The sequence below is a fragment of the Rattus rattus genome, chromosome 12, assembly GCF_011064425.1.
Source record: "Rattus rattus isolate New Zealand chromosome 12, Rrattus_CSIRO_v1, whole genome shotgun sequence".
Lineage (NCBI taxonomy): Eukaryota > Metazoa > Chordata > Mammalia > Rodentia > Muridae > Rattus > Rattus rattus.
Window position 1 is genome coordinate 67,337,913 of NC_046165.1, and position 17,534 is coordinate 67,355,446.

General features: G+C 41.2%; 1 protein-coding gene across 4 annotated transcripts in view; it reads right to left on the reverse strand.

Annotated features, from left to right (window-relative positions):
- Positions 1-17,534, reverse strand: part of Ift88 (intraflagellar transport 88) — a 92,200-nt gene that overhangs the window by 27,168 nt on the left and 47,498 nt on the right. For all 4 annotated transcript variants that reach the window (XM_032917447.1, XM_032917450.1, XM_032917448.1 and 1 more), the window contains 8 exons: positions 16,750-16,849; positions 13,188-13,274; positions 11,526-11,712; positions 9,180-9,288; positions 8,372-8,522; positions 7,691-7,806; positions 2,416-2,468; positions 1,140-1,205 (listed from right to left, as the gene is read on the reverse strand). In XM_032917447.1, coding sequence (XP_032773338.1) covers positions 1,140-1,205; positions 2,416-2,468; positions 7,691-7,806; positions 8,372-8,522; positions 9,180-9,288; positions 11,526-11,712; positions 13,188-13,274; positions 16,750-16,849 — 869 coding nt within the window. The remainder of the gene's footprint in view (positions 1-1,139; positions 1,206-2,415; positions 2,469-7,690; positions 7,807-8,371; positions 8,523-9,179; positions 9,289-11,525; positions 11,713-13,187; positions 13,275-16,749; positions 16,850-17,534) is intronic.

Here is a 17,534-nt window from a genome sequence, read left to right on the forward strand (position 1 = left end):
CCATGGACCTAGGCCAGCGTTAGACGCTTCACCAGCTCTGCAGGGCTGCTCTTACGAGAGCCGGGCTGAGACTGCCCGCTCCTTGGTCGGGCCGCACCATCAGAAACCTGGGCTCAGGAGACAAGTGTTTTCACTGTAATGGGATGCGTGTGTTTATTATTTTTGAGGACAAAATGAAAAAGACTTTTCAAAGATGTTCTCTCTGCTACAGAGCTGTTCTCAACACCTCCCACACCTCTCAGTGACTATCATCATCACATGAATGAAGAGATTTCTTCTCAAGGAACTGCTCTTCGCTTTTTAACAAAAGTGGTAAAAATTCTAAGCTGACTATGACTTTCTGCTTTTCTTTGACTCCAAGGCAACTCAGGATGAAACTGACAGTTTAGTGGTATGTGCAGTGGATGAAAGTGACTATTTTCTATTTTTCTTAGACCAGACTTTACAGTTCCTGCTGTAATCCTTTTCATTATCACTGTGAAAGGCTTCATATCCATAGTATAACAAGAGGGGGATACATGGATGGTCTGCACATGCGCACTGCGGCTGAGTGTGCCTACCCATATATATACACATACATACATATACATATACATATACACATACATATACATACACACACACACACACACACACACACACACACATATATATGCAGACTCCATTAAAAATCCTACAGATGCTTTCTCTATAAAACATCCCTGTTTATGTGAACTCAGGTAACTGAGGTGACCGTGAACTCTGAACTCCTGACCCTTCACCCCCTCTGCGCTGGGCCCACAGGCGTGGTCAGCCTGGTTTAGTTGCTGTGCTTAGTTCACGCCAGGCAAGCCTTCTGCCAGTGGTGCTTCAGCTACTTTCCCCCAAGCTGGTTCTTAAACCTTATCATAAAAGCTTGAGATGTAGATTTGTTTAATAATAAATAGAATGAGTTACTAGACTTAAACCCATCAACAACTAAATTCTATAAAAATGCATACTTATGGAGTCAAATTCTCTGACTGAATAAAAACTTTTAAACATACGTGGCACAACTGAGGCATCCTTTACACGTACAGTCGCTATAGCAAATTTAATTATCTATTAGAACACAGGATGTGCTCCTTGTCTTCAAAGTTCTAAAACGTAAGGTCACTTACATTCAACATTCTCTGGAAATTTCCTGTGAATCTCTTTGTAAGTATCTAATGCCTTTTGGTAGTTACCTGTAAATAAAGGAAAAGTAAAATACAGTGGCTGGCTATATAGAGTTATAGAAACCTTATTAAATTTAATAAAAATTTTGATTCTAATCCAAAGCATTGGCATACTTTAATGGATTAGTAGAAGGCATTCATGTTTGCCACAAGCAAGCATGCATCCTTCTTGAATAATTCTGGGAGAAAATATCCTGTGTGGTGTTTATGCCTTGCAGCACGTGGAGCAGACGGAGGAAGGCTGCTGAGGAGAGGCCGACCTGACCACACAGAGAATGTCAGGTCAGCCAGGCTGACACAGTGAGACCAGGCTAAAACAACAAAACATAAACAAACTTGAAAAAGGTTAGAGTAGAAAGAAATGGTTGAAATTTAGTTTTTACTTCTCAACAGAAATAATTCAGCAGCTAACATTAAGATCCACTCAGAGCTTGAGGTGCGGCTTGGTGGTCCTGTATAATGAATGTGCACCTCACAGTCAAACTGTCCATCTGACAGGAGCCCTCCAGCGCCCACTTTAGGCCCGCACTGTTTCTAATGTGTATCCGGCCGGGCCACTCCGAAGACACTGACAGGCACCAGGAAACCTCCCACGTGCAGGTGAGCAGTGACGACCTCAGCCTACACTTCCTGTGGGGGTGACGGCTGACTTTTCCTGGGTATTTTATGGTCTATGGAGGGTTTGTACACTTCTTCGCACTGGCCTCCTAGTTGAATCTCTGGCATTCTAAGCTACAGGCACCACTAGGACAGAAACATAAGCCTCTGCACCTAGTGATCTCTGTTATGATTACAGAGTTCGCTGTCCCAGTTCTGAATTAAGAATCACTCAGGCAGAAAATGCAAATAGAAACTAAAATAAAAAGAGTATTTTGTGGTTAACTTTGAGAAACAACCCATTTTAGGCAAGTTAGTGGAATACATGATTAGCCCTACCTTGAAGTCTTGGTGTACACAGGCTTGCTGTCAAATTCAAGCCCAGTGCAAACCCCCTGCCCTTGCCCCAAACAAAACTAAAACATGCCCACTTTGTAAGCATAACCTTTTCTGTATGTAGTAATTATTATGTTTTTTTAACATGATATGGTTCAATTATGTGTAGCTATTTAGAAAGCCAATGTTTAATTAATAACATTCAATTGGAACATGTTTATATTCACAATTATCCAAAAGAAAAGACTCAAACTAAATAAGAAATGAAAAAAGTCAAAACATTTACCACTTCTTCTAAAACAGCTAGCGACCATCAGCTGCCATTTCACTTGTGTGGGTCTATAAAAGCAAGAAATTAGTGGAAATTAGAGACAGAACAAAAGTAATAAGACTGTGAAACATTCATTAAGTTTTCTACCTCTAATTCCTTCTGACCTTTTGTTTATTTAATCTACATTAATAATATACAGGCCCACATATTTAGACCTAAAAAACAACAACAAAAAAAAAATCCAGCAACAAAAACAACCCCACCCTAAGGTCTGAAGGAGGAACAGCCTCCTAGTTAGGTCCCTAGGTTAGCCTCCTAGGGACCTAGTTAATACTTCCTGCTCTTCAACTCTCCCTTCTACTTACCCAGTGGCTTTCGGACAGTCTTCCAATGCCAACCTAGTTTGATGGCAAGCCTGCCAGCTTTGGGACTGGACAGCCTGGGCCTCAACCTCAGCACACTATGTGGCAAATTATTAATTGTAAGTTCCACTGCTCACACACGATCCACTGCAATCTAAATAAATATGTAGTACACTATACACTTTCTCTCTGACACCTGTTACCTTCTCACCCACATGCTGTATCCAGGGTTCTAACCCAGTTTATATACCTTCCAGTCCCTTTCTGCCTCTCCAGTCCTCTTCCACTAGACACTGTCAAACCTTCAGCTTCTGCAAATCCAGGCAGGAGCTGGATTCCAGGTCACGTGCACTCCCTTTGTCAGAAGGCCTGTCCCAGCCTCTGACGGCTTTCACAACCTGCAGAGTCAACTACTCTATGCCAGCTCCTAATACAGACTCTTGGCACTGCACTGCACACAGGGGTTTATCTTTGTCTTTGAGCGCCAGCGTCACCCTTCCTCTTCACATTATGACTAGCATCTGACACCCACGGCCGACAGACCAAGTGACAGACAGAAGATTCACTCACCTTTGCTTCCTTTGGATGTCTTTCTAGGAGCAACATGGCTAGGTCCTATGATGGTTATCACACCACTGCTAGGTCCTATGGTGAGGCTAATGCTTCTTTCTGAGCATTTGCAAGCTATTTACATGAAATAACGTTTCACCTTTTCCCTCTTTGAGAATTTCAAGCATGTATGCAATGAAATATGATAATACCCATCCCTACTTTCCCCTCCCACTTTCCCAGGCCCCATACCAACACATCCCATTCCCAAGGCCTATCTCTGTTTAAATTCCTGACTAAGTCCCACTCTGCTGCCCGAAACTCTGCTGATTTTTGTTGCTGTTGAGTTGTAGAAGCCTTTATATATTTTGGGTAGTGACTTATTCTGTAGGTTGCTTTTGTACTCTTGTTTCATTTAATAAGCAGAAGATTGAAAATTTGATGAAGTCTAATTGTCTATGTCTGCGTTTTGATGTCATTTCTAAGAGTTCTGCCACGTTCAATGGCATTAACAATTTTTACCAAGAATTTTATGTTTTGTAATTTTTAGTTTTACATTTATTTGGGTCTTTAATCCACTTTAAGTTAATTTTTGTATACAGGGTAAGCTAAAGGTTCATTTATTTTTCTTTTGTTTTGTTTTGAGATGGAGAACTGACTGATCTGTAGCCCGGCATGGCCTTGAACTCTCAATCCTTCTGCCTCAGCCCCAGAGTACTGGAATCACTGGTGTATAACTCCAGTTGGCTTCAAACTTTTCCTGCCATGTAAATATCTAGTTTGTCAACATCTTTTTAGTAGAAAAGTCTGTCCTTTCTTTGCGTGGTTTTGATGCCGTGTAGGAGATCACCGTCGCACGTAGGAGAGAGCTGATTCTGGGTTCTTCTGTCTGTCTTTCCAGGCCCCGCACCACACTATTTCACTATGGTACATGCAAGCACATTTTGAAAATAGGAATTCTGAGTTTTCTAACTTTGTTCCTTTTTGGATTGACTATTTGGAATCTCTCAAGATTCTTTATGATTATTAGAGTGGATTTCTCATATCTGTAAAAATACTACGGAGACTGTGATAGGGAGAGCCTTGACCTTAAGATCACTCTGATAGTACTGTTAACCACACTGGTGTTAGATCCACGTATTTGGTGTCTTTTCACTTTTTTGTCCTTATTCTCTTTCAAGAGTGAGTCACAGCTTTAATTACATGCTTTTTAGCTACGTGATTTAATGAATTCTTAGTTCCTTTGTAAATGGTATTACTTTTACCAATTTTATAGTTGTCCTTTTGAACTATTTATTTATTCAAGTCTACAGAAATACAAAAAGATTCTCATGTGATTTTCACATGCTACAACTTTTCTGAATTCATTTATTGTATTTCAATTTTGTGCATACATTCATCAAATTTTGATATGTAAGATCACCTTTATGATCAGAGATTTCGGGACTTTATACCATCTACTGTCTTCTGGCCTTCAACGTTTCTGCTGAGCACTCTGCTGAATCTTGCCCGGCATGCTTTGTATGTGATGATGCACCTCGATGCTCTCAAGGCTTCCTCAGTAGTGTGGCTAGAGAGTCTCGCTGGGAGTCTCTTGGGCTTTTTCCACTTTCAGTTTACTGAGCTCTGTAGACACACAACCCACAGCCTTTCCTCAGCTGTGGGAAGTGTTGGCCACCATGTTTTTCAGTAGTCTCTCGGCTCCTCTCTTTCTCTTTTGGAGCTCCCATAATGCATATACTGGTCCAATGGTGTTTTATGATAATAGCCATGATGAGCATATTAAGTAACATTCTCTAAAACTATTAAATGATAGAACTGCATTGAACAATGAACCAAGAGAAGTAAAATTCCTTTTCTTTATGGCTTTTTTGAAATAGGTTTTCATACTATATCCCAACAGGTGGGCTTTGAACTTGTAGAAAATCTGCTTCAGCTCTCAGGCACTGTATTACAGACAGGAACAACTATACTCAGCTTGGGATAGTATTTTTAAATATTTTAAGATGGAATTTATAGATATAAAAATATAAAACAATGTATAGGCTTAAATAAATTAGAAACATACTAAATTACCAAGAACCTCAAAAATATAAGCAATACAAAGATTAAATTGAATTAAATCATTTGCCAATTATCTGTAGTATATAAGGATCTATGTGACAGAAGAATGAATATTCCCACTCCTTAAAAGTTTATATTCTTATGGTAGAGGCAGTTTTTATACAACAAAAAATACTTAGCACAGATATCTACAATTATATCAGTTGAAAATTAAAACATATTTTACACATTCAGCATACCAGAAAGGAAATTACAGTGTATAGTACAGAAAATACGTGATCAAAATTATATAGGGAATGTAATTATTGTCCACTGAATGCCTCTGTCACAAAAAGGACATAAGAACCAAAGAGGGTAAATGCAGAGAAAACCAGGGAGAGAAGAATAAAGGAACTTTACATGACAGACAGCCATCTTCAGGGAAACTGAAGCATGAACACAGAGGGGAGTGCAGAGCTTGGAGAAGGACGAGGAGACAGGGAGACACAGAAGACTAAGGGCAGTGCTCATATGACATGATTTATATGGCATCCATTTACCAGGCCACGGAAGTTATCTGGACAGCTGTTCCCAATGAAATAAATGGTTATTAACCCAAGAATAAAACCCGGGAGAACAGACAGGGCAGCCAAACAAGAGAAATGGAACTGAGAATACCAGTAAGACAGGAATAGATATGATCAATTAGACAGACATTCCAGAAAGGCCATGTTCAGAACTGAAGCCAGGAGGAGGCCAAAATTGAAAGAGTAAAAATGGGTAAGGGCACTGAAGGCTTTAGTCTTTGGCACACTACAAAGTGGGGGGCGTGGATCTCAGAAAGAGAAGTTGTTTGGACAGCTACTTATTGGAAGAGGGTTGAGCGATGCCAATATGGTTAGCCTGGGGTAAGATCCATGTGGGTTAACTGCAGAAGAGCTGAGGCTCAATGGAGTTAGTGAAGTCAACAGGACTGAGGCTAGAGTACTGATGAAATGGGTAGAAAAATGAACTGAATGAAAGGGATGATTCGCTACACTTCTTTTAGCTTTTGAAAATAATTTATTACCTTTATAAAAATATAAAATGGAAACGCTTGTTTTATTAAAGCAGACTATTCATTTAATTAAGTCAATTTAATCTAAAGTATAATTACCTTATGACACTAAGGAAGTTAGTTAACCTCATTATTGTTTATTTTTAAATGACATCTATCTATCTATCTACCCATCCCATGTGTGTGTGTACATGTACATACCTATGCACATTCCATGAAGCATGTGTGGAAGTTAGACAACAACAACAGGAGTCAGTTCTCCCCTGTGCCGTGGGTCCTAGGGACTGCCTTCAAGTGTCAGGCTTGCTGGCAAGTACTTTTTACCTGCTGAGCCATCATCTTGCTAGTCTCTTAGTCATGGTTTTGAGATAGGATCTTACTCTTTAGCCTAGGCTAGCCTCAAACTCATGGGAAATCCTCTTGTTTTAGTCTCCTAAATGCTGGGATCACAAGCCTGAGCCACTACACCGGTCTGGGGATGACTATGATTTCCCCTATATGATACATAAAAATCGGAATTAAGGATGGCACTATGTGGAGTGTGCCTTAATGAGGAATGGTCCAATGCTAGGCTAGGGTAACATTAAATATAATAAGTGTAACTTAAATCATAAAGATGTTATTGAACTAAAATTATTATTCTAATATTGGTAATTAGTTTAGAGTTATCAAAACATTTATATGAAACCAATGTAATAAAAAGAAATTGCCTAATATAAGTTCTACACAAAGATTACCTAAACCACTAGGCCTTCTGCTGCCCTTCCAATGACTCTAAGTTACAGGTCATCTAATAATTTATTCTGGACAAAGACAAAACGGGATGTCATTCAGTTCATTATGTTTGAGTAAGTATGGGAAAAACATTCAGTGTGAACTTAAATATAAAAACTTACATTTTAGAACAGTTTAGTTTTTAATGTTCAATGTACAGCAACCATAAATTGAAACCAACATAATTTCCTTCTATTAAGACTCTGTTAGCAATACAATTGTCCCAGAACTGAGAAAGTCACTTTCTGATTTATAAGTAAATTCTATTTGCTCACTGAGAGACAGATAAGGAAAACAGATAAAGTATATAATAAAAGGTATTTAAAAATTCCTATGCAACAGAAAATATAGTCACAATAGAAACAAAGAAAAATACACAAAATACAAGAAAAAATAATTCATTAAGGCATTTTCATAAATTTATTAGGTTTATCAGATACTAATTTTTAGGGACAAAATATTCTTAACCTAAGATATTAACTAAATATAAAATTTAGTTACTTACTGTATAAGGGAAGCTCTTTCAAAGTACTGAATGGCTTTCTCGCAGAACTGGGTATCAATGTAATAAGCTCCAAGCCATTCGATGACTTCAATGTTAGAAGGGAAATACCTATATGACTGGAGAAAAGATAGAAGGTGACAATTCAACTTCAGTAGCAATACAGAATAAAGAATTAATTTATCTGTTAAATAGATTTATTTATAAAAAGTATGAGCTATCAAAAGAATTTTACGAGTTTTAAAACTATACAAGACTTAAAAACTTAGGCATACTTGGTAGTGTTCAGTTATACATGATCTGAGTCATAGTAAATATTTAAAACAATCAGGTGATGCAAATCATGGTTAAAAAGGTGACTTAGGGGTTGGAGAGATGGCTCAGTGGTTAAGAGCACTGACTGCTCTTCAGAGGTCCTGAGTTCAATGCCAAGCAACCACATGGTGGCTCACAGCCATCTGTAATGGGATCTGATGCCCTCTTCTGGTGTGTCTGAAGAGAATGACAATGTACTTACATAGAATAAATAAAAAATCTAAACAAGCAAACAAAAAGAATGCTTTATTTTAATTAAATCATTATTAGTTTTAGACTAATAAATAAGCCTTTCTAAAATGTTAAGGCCTTTTCCCTTTCAAATCCATAAGTGTCAGAAACTGGAAGGAAAGTGAGACAGACACCTACCTCATAGTAATATTGGAACGCCTGGGACTTGTCTCCCTCACTATCGTACAACTCTCCCAGTTTAGACAGCGCTTGGGAATCAGTTGGAACCACGCTGATCAACTGCATCAGCCACTCAATAGCCTGATTGGGATCTTCCATTAACTCGTATCTTGGACAATGTCAGTTAAGAAATCAAAGTGCTTTTCCAGTATAGTAAGAGGCATTAGAAGCATTAACTCCTGCCTGCTCTTCTAACACTGAGTGGGAGAACCGTGAAAGCTAAGTGTTACAGCAGCTGATGTGGCAGCAATGCTTCATACAGTGCATGCACAGAGATCCAAACACAGGCTCTGACCGTGCACACGGCACACAGCCCCGTGAGGGCTGTGAACAGGCCACGCGGTACTGAAGATTGTGAGGATGAGAGTTTCCAGAGAGCCAGAGTCACCATTTCTATACACCCAAAGGCAACAATACTAATTAGTTCTCAATATCCTACAGGAATCAAAATTAATACAATGCTAAAGTACTTAATTGACTTTCAATCAGAGATATGTGTACTCAAAATGCTGTTCTCAATTCCTTCAATTATTTTTTTATAAAAATTAACTAATTTTTTAATTTTTAAAAGTTTTAAATTTTTAAATTTTTAATTTTTAACTAATTCCTCTTAGTTCAGATGATCTTTTACCAACTGAACTACTTTTAGCATTTTAATCTGGTATGTTATTCGTATCAATTATCTCCATGGCTAATATTACTTAATAATTAACATTCAATTTCCAGCTGAGGACTTGATGTGTCCTTAAGTTTTCAAGTGAGATACACATTTGCTATCTGGCACAGAACTTGAGCGCTGTTCCGAAGGATTGCATGCAGTTTCAGGAAGGAGTCCAACGCCTCGTCCAGGCGGTTGAGCTTCTTGTAGGTGAGGCCTAGAGAAGAAAGAAACGGACACAACTGTTAACGGACACAACTGCACTCAAAGACTCAGGGTAAAAATTCAAACATATGCAAATGTTCATCCAAAGAGCAAATAAGAGGGGACTGAAGGTTTTTAAAAAAACAACAGGATTTCTCCAGTCCAAGCAGATGGATGTGCTTAGACAGCTCCAGTGAGTTTTCAAGTGTGTGGTGGGGGAGGGGGAGTACACCAAAGACAGCAGGCATGAACCAAAAAATGGACTCAAAAAGTGGAATAAATACTTCAGGTTGGGAACAAATGTAGGTCCTTATTTCATTACAAACAAAATTCAAAAGACGTAATAGTAGAAGTGAGGTGGTTAGGGAGAGGAAAGGGGTGACAGGGGTGGGGACATAAGAGGGTAATGTGATGGAGGAGGTAAATATGATAGAAATACAATATGTTCATGCAAATGTCATAATAAAACCTATTATTATATATAATACTTGTTAATAAAATGTTTTAAAAATTCAAAATTTACTTTTAAATTACATAGAAAAATTAAAGCTGTAAGATTCTAAAAATATCTAGAATTTATAAACTAAAAAAAAAAATCATCACTACATAGGCAATTAAGCTCTTCTAGGAAGGCTTGCGCCCTGCTCTTTCCCAAGCCAGGAAAACCCTTTCCAGGTCTCAAATGTCACACACTCCATTCCTTCTTGCCACCTCTCAGCAAGGTGCCTCAACTAGCTACTTCTCCCTAGTCCCACACCTCAACTAGCTGCTTCTCCCTAGTCCCACACCTCATCTCCAGGGTTGGCAGTGGGCCTTTCTCCTCCTACCCAGCAGACCGGAAACAGGCCAGTCTTTAAACAGACAGTCCAGTTGGAAGCTTATGTAAAGCACATTCCATCATTCTCACTAAGGAATATGGAGTCTATTCATTGTTTCCTCTTGGTTGTCATGTACATGTATGTGTGCATGCACGTGTGTACATGAGGCCAGGATGCATGCTGAGTATCTCCCAGGTCCTCTCTACCTTATTTTTTGAGGCAGAGCCTCTTACTGAACCTGGAACTCACCGATTCATCTAGACTAGTTGGCCAGCAAACCCCAGGTTATCTGTCCTTTTCTGTCTATCAATCAAAGGGACTGCAGGCACATGCTACCTTGCCTGACCTTTAAGTGAGAGCTGGGGACCAGAACTCAGGCTCTCTTGCTTGTGTGGCAACAGCCATCTGCCAGCATCCTCTCGCCCAGCTTTTATCTGCAAATTGCTAAACACCAGGAAACAGTTTATAGGAAGACCAGACATCCAAAGAAAAGTAGCAATATAAAAACGACAAGAAAAAAAAAAACACAAACAGAATTCATAATAAAGCAACAACACATGCAGAGAGAAGCACTGTTTAAAACATCAGCTTCTAAAGAAACGAGCTCAGTATTAAGAACATGCATTTGTCTGGAACACCTTGGAAGCGATAGTGCCCACATCTGGCAACCTCTGAAGGATAGGAAGGGGATGGGATGGGGATGGGCCTTCATGACTTGGAATAGGACAAATAAAACAAACAAAATCTGAGGGTCTGGAGAAGGGGCTCGGCAGTCGGAGCACTGGCTGCTCTTGCAGAGAACCCAGGCCTGGTTCCTAGTGCCCACACTGTGAGTACAGTGGCTCACAGCCATCTGTAACTTCGGTTCCAGGGGAGCTGACACCCTGTTCTGACCTCTGTGTGTTCCAACCACGCATGTGTTGCACAGTCAGGCATGCAGGCAAAATACCCACATACATAAAATAGAAAAAAAATGTTAAAAATTCTGAGGCATATTTGGCAAAATGTTAAAATGTATCAAACTGTGGCACTAAACAGTATATTTGACATTTTTTTTTATAATTAAAAAGAAAGATGGCTTTCTTTCCTTCTACCTATTTGGGAAAAATTTAAAAATGTCATCCCATATCATCAGAAACTTGAGGACATAAGTCTTCTAACTATGGTAGATACAGATATTAGAAAAGTCTTCTTGGGAAGCAACGTAACACTGACTGAAATTTTACATAACATGACTTTTGAAGTAAAAATGCCATTTAGAATAACTTGTTGGGGTTGGGGATTTAGCTCAGTGGTAGAGCGCTTGCCTAGCAAGCGCAAGGCCCTGGGTTCGGTCCCCAACTCTGAAAAAAAAGGAAAAAAAAAAGAATAACTTGTTATTTTAAAAAGAAGGCTGACAATTCCTTAATGTAATTTGCCAAGTTGAACTTACCAATGTTATAAAGTGCTTCAGTACAAGAAGAATCGTTTCTTAGGGCTTCTTTATAGAACTCAGCTGCCTTCTCGTAGTCACCATTTGCAAACACTGTGTTCCCCTTGTTAGTGAGAGCTGATGGGTTGTATCTGTCTGAGCTCACAGCTAAATCTGCATAGCTGCTGGCTTGGGCAAATTCATTCTCCTAAATGAAGTATAAAAGACAGACTAAAGTTCTCCAAGTCTCTTCAGAATGTTCAGAGATTCTAAAATGATTTTCTGGGATTATAAATGATGACTTTCTGAGTGATAAACAATGACGAACGAAACAAATACTGTAAATGTCTTGGTTTTCCCAGGCTATGTGCAGCTGTCAAGTGCAAACAGGCAGGCTTCTCATGGCTGGCTCTCCGAGTCTCCTGGTTTGATGACAACAGCATTTATATGTAGGTGGCTCCATGTTCAACGCCCAAGCCCCGTGTCCTCATTTGCTGTGCACTGCCTTCCCACCTGAAGCCCTGAAATAGCTGGAAGGCCTCAGCCGTCCCTGCTTTGCACCTAGCTGCGTCCCCCCCAGGCGGCTGCACTTCCGCCTCTGTGCGCCTTCTCTTTTTCAGCCAGAGCGTGGTAAGGACCTTGCCATCATTTCCATGAGGCCTATGGACCCCTTATTTCATTGTGACATGGCCATCTGGGTCAGGTCAGCTCTGTGAAACTGAGAACCCCTTTAAAATGCTCCCCAGAATTGGGCAGTTACCACTACTGCCTCTCTCCTGGATACTTCGCTCCTCTCCACAGAAATCCTGTGTCCATTAGCAGCGTGCTCTCCTTTCTCTTCTCCCAGTTTCTGGAAATCTATATTCTTTCTATTTCCCTCCCTGTCCTGGACACTGGATGTTACATGGGATCTTTGTGTATGGCCACTTGTACTTGGTGTTTAACAATCTGCTGCTTTAATGGCTGACCGGCATCCAGTGGCTGGGCATACCACACTTGCTTTACCTCTTGGTTGCTGAGGCAGCCTCAGGTTTCAGCTTTGGTTGTTACATAATGCTGCTGTGAACATCTATGTGCGAGTCTTGTGTGCACTCTAAACTACAGCTTATACAGAAATTGGTACCAGGAAGCAGAATGCAGCTATGAAAAACTAAAATGTTATACCGTTGTCTTCCGGACAACAACCAGGACTCAGAAGAGGGCTGCTGTGAGGGCTGCGGGGTAGGGAACTCAGTGGAACCTGCAGAGGTGGGAAGGAGCTGCTCTCTGAGGCTGAGGAAAGGGCAAATCAAGCCTGTAGTTGGAAGGCAACTGGCATAAGTGGCGCCCACCTACCTTCAGGAGCCCCAGTGATTGGCATCCAGTAGGCATTCAGTGAGTGCATGTTATAGATGGTACTCTGCAGCTCCAAGTCACTTAACCTGAGACACTACTTTCTTTGTCACTGACACAATGGGTTGTATGTCTCTAGGTCAGCCTGCAACTGTCAGTCCATAAGTCTCTGTTGCTTTCCTCACCCCCACCCCTCCATTTCATCAGGGACAGTCTTCTTACTCGTGTCTGAAAACTCAGGCCCTTGGTGCACCTCAGTCAGCTGACAGTTTGCACCAGTCTTCTTTGGAGGCCTTTTTTAATGGAAAACTATCACACAAACAACACTTAGTTGTAAAAAACCAAACCTACCAGATAATACAGGAATGAGAGGTTGGTCGCAGCTGCACTCTTCACTCTACTGTCCTTCTTCTCAAACATTTTCAACGTGTCTACAGCCTAGAAACAGATTGTCTGAAGTTACTACGCTGCCATACAGCAGCATCCAAAGGTGTGGCTGGGGAAGGGTCGGTGTGAAGAGGAAGTCAGAGGGTCTGGGAGGGAGCGGCAGTGAATTCCAGAAGACAGTTGGCAAGATGAGAACTTCAATTAAGGTAAGACCTCACCAAAAAGAAAAGGCAGACATTCTATAACAAGAAGTGAGAACTGAATTTAAGAGAACTGAATTTAAGATGGCTTTAACAGAGGATCAGACACAGATGAAGAAAGGACAGAGGGCGGGGAAAGGCCAGCTGGGAGTCAGAGAAGCAGTTTCCTCCTCATCCGGCACAATGGCTGCGGTGAGGACCTCTCTCGCATCCTTTACCTGGCAGAGTCCAATTTCCTCCTGACAAAATGTGCGGGGGCTTCTGGTTATAGCTTTACACAACATCTATGGACCATTTTCCAATAGCGAACAACAAGACAATTTATATAAAACACTATGGACAACTTGGAAGGCACTGGAGAGCTTGAGGGCCAAGATCCCTCAAAGCATTCTAAGTAAAGTACAGCAGAGGATAAATATATTTTAAGAAAGATGCTCTTTAAAAAGAACACAAAAGAGACGCAGGCACGGGGATTAGGGGCTTCTATAAATGTAACTGAGGGGCTAAGAGAGAAGAAAAATGGATGGCTGAACAGTTTTCAAAATCAATAAAAGAAAACAATTCTGGGAATGTTACCAAACTATTATCTAAAGTAGATAGATATAATTTCATCTTCAAGCCTGGGAAATGGCAGTACATGTTTAGCCACCTGCCACGTCGGATATAATGCTATCCAAATGGCACCCAGAACAGTCAGGCACCTCACATGAACGGTGCATGGAGGCCCAATTTAGAAATGACTTTGATAGGAGAAGGAGAAAACGGATAGTGGGCCTTATCTTCTTCCTTTTAAAAACCATTTATGCTTGGCATCTTGGCATTTCCTATTTGTGGCAAGCATCTGTGTCCAAGCAAAAGCCCTTTCTCACTGTACTACTGCCATCAGCTACTCCCACTGCAACTAATCAGAAGAGTGTGCCATGCAGCACTTGATTCCACAGACAAACCAGCAAGCATGCTGATTCAGGCTTAGTTAAGACAAACCAGCAAGCATGCCGATTCAGGCTTAGTTAAGAATAAGAGTTTTTAAAACATCAAATTCCGAGCTAGAGGTTTCAATCAGAGGCACAGTGCCTATCTAGAATGTATAAAGGTCTTAGTTTGATGCCTAGCATCACAAAATAAAACAAACGACTAAATTTCACAATTCTGGTTCCCATATGAGTATGCTAGTACTCTTTTAAAGGGTTCTCATGGCCTTAAAAAACTGTAAGACATTTCTAGACTAGTCTAACACTAGATAGGAGACATCCAAACACCATATCCTGCCTTTTCAAGCTAAGGAAGGAGGAGGATAACAGTGAGTTGGAGGCCAGCTTAGGCTTCAGAGCAAAACTCTGTCTCAAAGAGGAAATAACTACACACACACACACACACACACACACACACACACACACACACACACAAATGACTACCATCAATAAAGATATTCTGAATGAGAGGAGCAAAGTAAGCGGGAGATAACAAGATCTGGGATAATTTTAACAGAAAAAGTTGAGTGCTTATTTTAAATTTATTTTATTATTTTACATATCTTAGTGCTTTGCCTGCATGTATGTCTATGTGTCACTTATGTGCCTGGTACCCGTGGAGGCCCAGAGAAGGCATCGGCCCCAGTGGAGCTGGAGTTACGGATACTTGTGAGCTGCCATGCGGGTGCTGGGACCCACACCCAGAACCTCTGGAAGAACAGCGAGTGTCTTAACTGATGAGCCATCGCTCCAGCACCAACAGTGATTTGGATGAACAGTTATACAACATGACCTATGGCAATGCACTATTACTTTTCCTAAAGGTAAAATAAGATTTAAAAATAAAATGTCGAGAAAATAGGTAAATAAAATTTTCTCCACTGTGTCATCTAGAACAATATACTCCTCCTTCATACTCATAAATTATTTTTCAGGCCCCAAGATCACTCCAGCAAGAAAAGAGACCAATCAGTCTATCTCACATCACATGATTCTACGGCAACAGAACTTACAATGGCTGTTTGTTTGTTTGATACAGGGTCTCATGGAGCTCAGTTAACCTGAACTGACCAGTAGCTGAGGAGACCCTGAATTTCTGATTCTCTTGCCTCCACCTCCCCACTGCTGGGATTACAGGCATGAGCCACTGAGGCTGACTGTGGCATTTTAAAAAAGGATTTGCTTCCATTAGTTTTCCAAATGTGTGTATGTGTATGTTCTTGAGTGGCTGTGTGCATGTGAGTGCGGGTCACCAAGGAGTCCAGAGAAGTGTCATATTCCCTCGGGCAGGATTTATGGGCAGTTGTGAGGCACCGATGTGGGTACAGGGAACCAAACTTAGAACCTCTGCCAAAGATCAACATGCTCCAGCCTCTGAGTCATCTCTCCAGCCCTGACAATGGCATTTTAGTGGGTGATGGTATAGTGATAAAATGACAGAGCAGATATAAGGGGTCTCTGGAAGATTTTAGTGCTCTGTAAATACTAAAAGCCATAAACAGAAGTATGGAGAATTAACACATGGAATCACCCACTTCTTGGTACTGTAACATAGCCATCTTTTTATTAGTACTCAGACACGGAGTCACTTCACTTTGTCCTCATATTCTGATATTCTGATAAGGGTGCTCTCCCAGTCTCTGGAGAGCAGCTGCCCCTTTCTGTTGCCTTCAGACAGAAAGAAGGTCCTTCATTAAGAAGCAAAGAGAAAGCAGGCGCTTAGACGGTGTGTGGGAAAGATGCTGTGGCTTACGGGCCTGCTGTCTGAGTCAAGTGAAGTTCTGAATTGTAGGTACATAGGACACTAGCCTCAGTTTTATAAACTCGGGAACCAAGTGGATGCTGTTTGTTCCACTTTGGTATCCTTTCTTTTTCTGCTTTTGTCTTGGCTCTGCTCTACCTGAGCGAGTACTGAAAGGCTCACAGTGCTCCCCCATCAAAACAACAGGTAGCAGCTTGGCAGTGAGGGATTCCAGGTTCTAAGCCAGTGTCCAGCATGGGGAACCCATCTGTCATAAGAAACATTCAAGGAAAGCCATTCCACAGAGGACCAAACAGAAGCACATCAGCACTATGTGGGCTCCTGGCACATACCAGCTCCTATGGGCCTTAGCACTTTGCAGAACAGTCTGAAATTTCAAGGCCTGAACCACACAGGCTTTGGTAATTTAACAATATGCTACATATAGAAAGTATTTACATTTTAATAAACAGAACCAACATGTAAGATCTTGTCAAAGTTATGGGTGGGGGTGGAGCTCAGGGGTATAGTCCTCCAATAGCATTCGTGAGAGCAGCTTCCCTGCATGCACTGCTTGGACTGACCAGCGAACACGCAGGCTGCGTGGCACTTACCTGGTTGAAGTCCTTCTGTCTCAAGTAGGTGATTGCTTTGTTAATCTCCAGGTCGTTGGCCAGCTCCACGTACTGAGAGGCCTTCACTACTTCCACACACCTACAGAACAGCGAGCACAGGGCACAGGGGGCTTCATTTACCTCAGGTATTTTATTCCAGTTCTTTCTCTCTCCCAGTGCATGCATGTGTGTGGGCCGTGTACCCTTCTGTTGGGTTCACACACATGTGTATATTCGTGCACATTTGGAGGTCAGAGGTCAATGTCAGCTGCCATTCTCTATCATTCTCCACGGTGACCATGGCAACTCTTACAGAGAAAGCATTTAATTAGTTTCAGAGGCTTAGTCCATTATCATCATGTGGGGAGCATGGCAGCAGACATGCACGGTAGGCACAGTACTGAAGAAGTAGCTGAGAGCCGACCCTGACTGTGGGCAGAGAGAGGAAGCCTGAGCCTGGTGTGGGCTTTTAAGACCTCAAAGCCCATTGCCAGGGACAGAGTTCCTCTGACTGGCCACACATCCTAACCCTTCTAGCTTTTCAATAGTGCCACTCCATGGTGACTGAACATTCAAATAGATGAGCCTATGAGGGCCATTCTCATTCAACCCACCACACACATCAAGTTTAGAAACAATGATAAAAACAGCGGTCATGGATTTCATTAGACCTGCTTCAGTGAATGAAACAATGATGTTTGTCATGGAGGGTGTGGGTCTCTAGCCCAAACCATAATCAGAAACAGAGTCCCTTTCTTCAACAGAACCTTTTCCTGAAAAGTCCC